The sequence below is a fragment of the Mus caroli genome, chromosome 1 (assembly GCF_900094665.2).
Source record: "Mus caroli chromosome 1, CAROLI_EIJ_v1.1, whole genome shotgun sequence".
In the NCBI taxonomy this organism is placed as follows: domain Eukaryota; kingdom Metazoa; phylum Chordata; class Mammalia; order Rodentia; family Muridae; genus Mus; species Mus caroli.
The window spans coordinates 161,143,323-161,147,379 of NC_034570.1; the positions used below are offsets into that span (position 1 = coordinate 161,143,323).

General features: G+C 47.2%; 1 protein-coding gene across 3 annotated transcripts in view; it reads right to left on the minus strand.

Moving 5' to 3' along the window:
* The window catches only part of Dusp12 (dual specificity phosphatase 12), a 10,879-nt gene extending 7,315 nt beyond the window's left edge, over positions 1-3,564 (minus strand). For all 3 annotated transcript variants that reach the window (XM_021166049.1, XM_029482540.1, XM_029482544.1), the window contains exon 1: positions 3,091-3,564. In XM_021166049.1, coding sequence (XP_021021708.1) covers positions 3,091-3,431 — 341 coding nt within the window. In that variant the 5' untranslated portion in view covers positions 3,432-3,564. The remainder of the gene's footprint in view (positions 1-3,090) is intronic.
* Positions 3,565-4,057: the final 493 nt, after the last annotated feature.

The window sequence follows — 4,057 nt, forward strand, 5'->3', positions numbered from 1 at the left end:
AAAAAAAAAAAAAAAAGAATCTGGGCTGACTCTTCAGTCTTGAGACCTGAGTTAACAGGCATCGGAGTTAACACATCGGAGTATACCGATTACTTCAAATTAGCAGCAGGTAAAGGAAGGCTTTATCTTCTTTGTTGCTTAAAGTCCAAGAAGCAACAAAGATGACAGAAGTTACTTCAGGTCCCTTCCCTGACTTTTCATTAATTATATTCAAATAGCAGGGAAAAGCCAAGTTTGTCACCATACCACAGCTGACTGTCACACTCGGCTGTCTTCTATGCTGACCCAACTCAGTATTCCAAAAACAATCATTTGTGATTCACTGTTGCACAGGCTCAAAGGATCTTGTCTGTCCCTCCACGTCCACTGAAAACCCACCTACTGTTCCTCTCAAATCTGCTGACTTTCCCCACTACCCCTGCTCCTAATGAAAAGGGATATATAATTCTGAATCAGGTTGTGTTTTAACTTACTGTAGGTTTGTAGGAAAGAACACCACAAAAAAGCCCTTCAGGTGAACTTTGTTAGGCAAGAAAGCCCTGAGGCTACCCCCCCCCCCAGACATTTTCCAGCACTGACAGAGAGGTTAGAAGAAATCCCATCATACCAGAGGCAGAAGATGCCAGCCTTGAAGGAAGAAAGTGAGCCTTCAAATCTGGGAAAGGAGAGTCATTCTACCATACGCACACACACACACACATATATAATATATATGTAATATATGTTATGTTATAATTATATTTAATATATTTATAATTATTTATACTATATAACTATATACTACATCGATATATGTTATATTTATATGAATATATATACGTGTGTGTGTGTGTGTATGTATGTATGTTTATATGTTTCCAAAGAGAAAGAGACTTCAGTTCCAGGAGACAAATGGAATTTCTGACTCTTACTGTTTCCTTGGAGGGAGGCGAGCTCCACAATAGGTGACCTATCCAGGCTGGCCTCCAAGCCAAGAGTCATAAGGCAGAAGTACACTATATAAAAGTAAAGTTATAAATCGATGTTATCTGGAGACTGGGGGGGGGGGGGGGGGGGGGTAGTGATGACCTAGACAGGCTCACAGGTACTGATGGGAGAAAGAGGCCTGTAAGAGAGAAAGGTCACAACTGACATCTGTCAACTTCCTGCCCCAGAGAGCTGCAGGGGGCTGAGGGATGACCTGATTGCTGGGAGAAAGAATCAGAGCCTGTGATCTATCAAGGTTGGGCTTAGTAGCTAACCACACTTTTTGACCGTTCTGTGTACATTAAAAAAAAAAAAATGTAGTGGCTACAGGAGAAATCCAAGGTCCAAGGCCCTTTGCTCTTAACGTTGGCATCTCTCCAGATCTCCGGATTAGTGCTTTTGCTTCTCTTTCTCCCCACTCACCCTAGGGCAAGACAGAGAGGCTAGAAGGCCTCTTCTTCAATCCTAAGCACAAACCAGAAGTCGTAAGTAGCATGTGTGTATAACGCCAGCACTAGGAGGCAGATGCAGGAGGACTGCAAGCTTAAGAGACTGTCTGGACCACACAGCAAAACAAAAACAACAAAAATATGGAGAGAAAAATATCACTCTAACTTTCCTCCACCTTACGAAGAACCCGCCACAAAGGCTTTCTCTTAAGATTAGGGCTATGCCACCACTGTGACAGAATGTTTGCCTAACATGCTAGCAGGACAAATCAATTCTCGGATCTATTTAGTCTGATATATCCGAAGACCATAATTCCAGAAAGGGCTTTGCCTATACACCAGAAGCAGCAGCTCAGTGCAGGTCAGGCTGACTTTCCTGGCTCATTCGCTTAGCATTATGTCACACTCCTCTTGTCCAACCACTTTTTTTTTCTTTTTTCTTTATTTATTTTTTATTTTATTTTTGGTTTTTTGGTTTGTTTTTGTTTCCGAGACAGGGTTTCTCTGTATAGCCCTGGCTGTCCTGGAACTCACTTTGTAGACCAACCAGGCTGGCCTCGAACTCAGAAGTCCTGCCTCTGCCTGCCTCTGCCTCCCAAGTGCTGGGATTAAAGGTGTGCGCCACCACCGCCCAGCCTCAATCACTTTTCTATACGACTGTCCAGTCTTAATTATTTCAAGAATGTGAACAGTTTTTGTCTTAGTCAGGGTTTCTATTCCTGCATAAACATCATGACCAAGAAGCAAGTTGGGGAGGAAAGGATTTATTCGGCTTACACTTCCATACTGCTGTTCATCACCAAAGGAAGTCAGGACTGGAACTCAAGTAGTTCAGGAAGCAGTGGAGGGATGTTACTGGCTTGCTTTCCCTGGCTTGCTCAGCTTGCTTTCTTATAGAACCCAAGACTACCAGCCCAGATGGATGGGACCTTGATCACTAATTGAGAAAATGCCCCACAGCTGAATCTCATGGAGGCACTTTCCCCAACTGAAGATCCTTTCTCTGTGATAACTCCAGCCTGTATCCAGTTGACTCACAAAACCAGCCAGTACAGTTTTCCTTTGGTCCGTGAATGTTTCTCTAAACTTTCGCGTCACGTATAACTTTGATTAAAAACCCTCCAGCATGGTTTCACACTCAAGGTGTGCAGCCCTCTGGACAGAAGCAGGTGGGTATCTGTGCTTTTTGAAGCCAGCCTGCTCTACATAGCGAGTTCCAGGCCTGCCCGATCTATACAGTAAGACCCAGTCTCAAAAAACAAAGTCACATGTTTTTCCCTTGTTAATCACAGTGGCCTTTAGGGCGAGGAAGTATCACGTATTTTCACCCCAATACGTCTGACCTGTACTACATTCGCCAGCTTGAGTGTCTGACTTCTCTTACAAAGCTGATAAACTTTATCTGATGAGCCCCTAACCTCCAAAATATAGACAAGCAGATAGAACGATGGACGAATGGACGGATAGATGGATGCACAGACAGAGTTGCTGCAAGATGAAATCAAACAAAACACTAACCAAGGGCGGGTTTCCGAACCCTCCTGGAACCACACACCCCAAGGGAAGATGAGGAACGAGAGTCTTGGCTCTGATAGCCTGGAACCTCCACTTTGGGAGCCTCTGCAGAGAGGCGAGACCCGGTGCAAGGCACCGCCCCCCTGCATCTGGCACTCACCAGTGCACCAACACCGCGCGGCCTTCGGAGCGAGCCTGGCCGATGAAGGCCACGCAGCGATCCAGGTGGCTGAGCAGGTCGGTCTCGGGTTTGTCCAGCGCCGGCACGAAGAGGCTCCGGAGACCTTCGAACCCAGCCCCAGCCGGGAAAGCCGGTTCCGAGTCCACCGTCAGCACGGCGGTGATGCCCGCCTCCCTCAGATGGCCCGGTTCCGCCACTGCCGCTGCCCCACCCAGATACAGCCCGGGCCGCACTTCCACCGCGTGCCCTGCCGAGCTGGCGGGACTGGTAGTCGGAGCCTGGCGCTCGCAGCCATGGTTAGAGCCCTGCGCTTCCAACATGGCGGCGCCAGGAAGCCAGGCAGCCGCTGCCCGCCACCAAGTCACCGGCTAGAGTGACTGACTCCTGTGTCGGAATAGCTCCAGCCGCTCAGCAGCGCCGTGGGAGGACCATGGCAATAGGGAAAATGACTGCTTCTGGGGAAGGTGATGAGAGCCTTGCTGGGGCTGTGTGCTAAATAAGCTCCATTTAGAGCAGCTTTTCCACCCAACCCTCTAAAGTCCAAGGCAGAAAAATAAAGTCTCCATTCATCCGTTGCTGGTAGGACTGCAAACTTGTACAGTCACTATGGAAATCAGCTTGGAGGTTCCTCAGGAAGATGGGAATCTATCTATCTCAAGATCCAGCAAAGCCACTCTTCCTACCATTTGAGACATTTGCCCAACCATGTTGTCTATTGATGCTTCATAATAGCCAGAAATTGGAAACAGAATGTACAACAGAAGATGTACAACAGAAGACTGAATAAAAAAAAATGTGAGCCAGGCGTGGTGGCGCACGCCTTTAATCCCAGCACTTGGGAGGCAGAGGCAGACGGATTTCGAGTTCAAGGCCAGCCTGGTCTTCAAAGTGAGTTCCAAGACAGCCAGGGCTACAAAGAAACCCTGTCTTGAAAACAAAAAAAAAA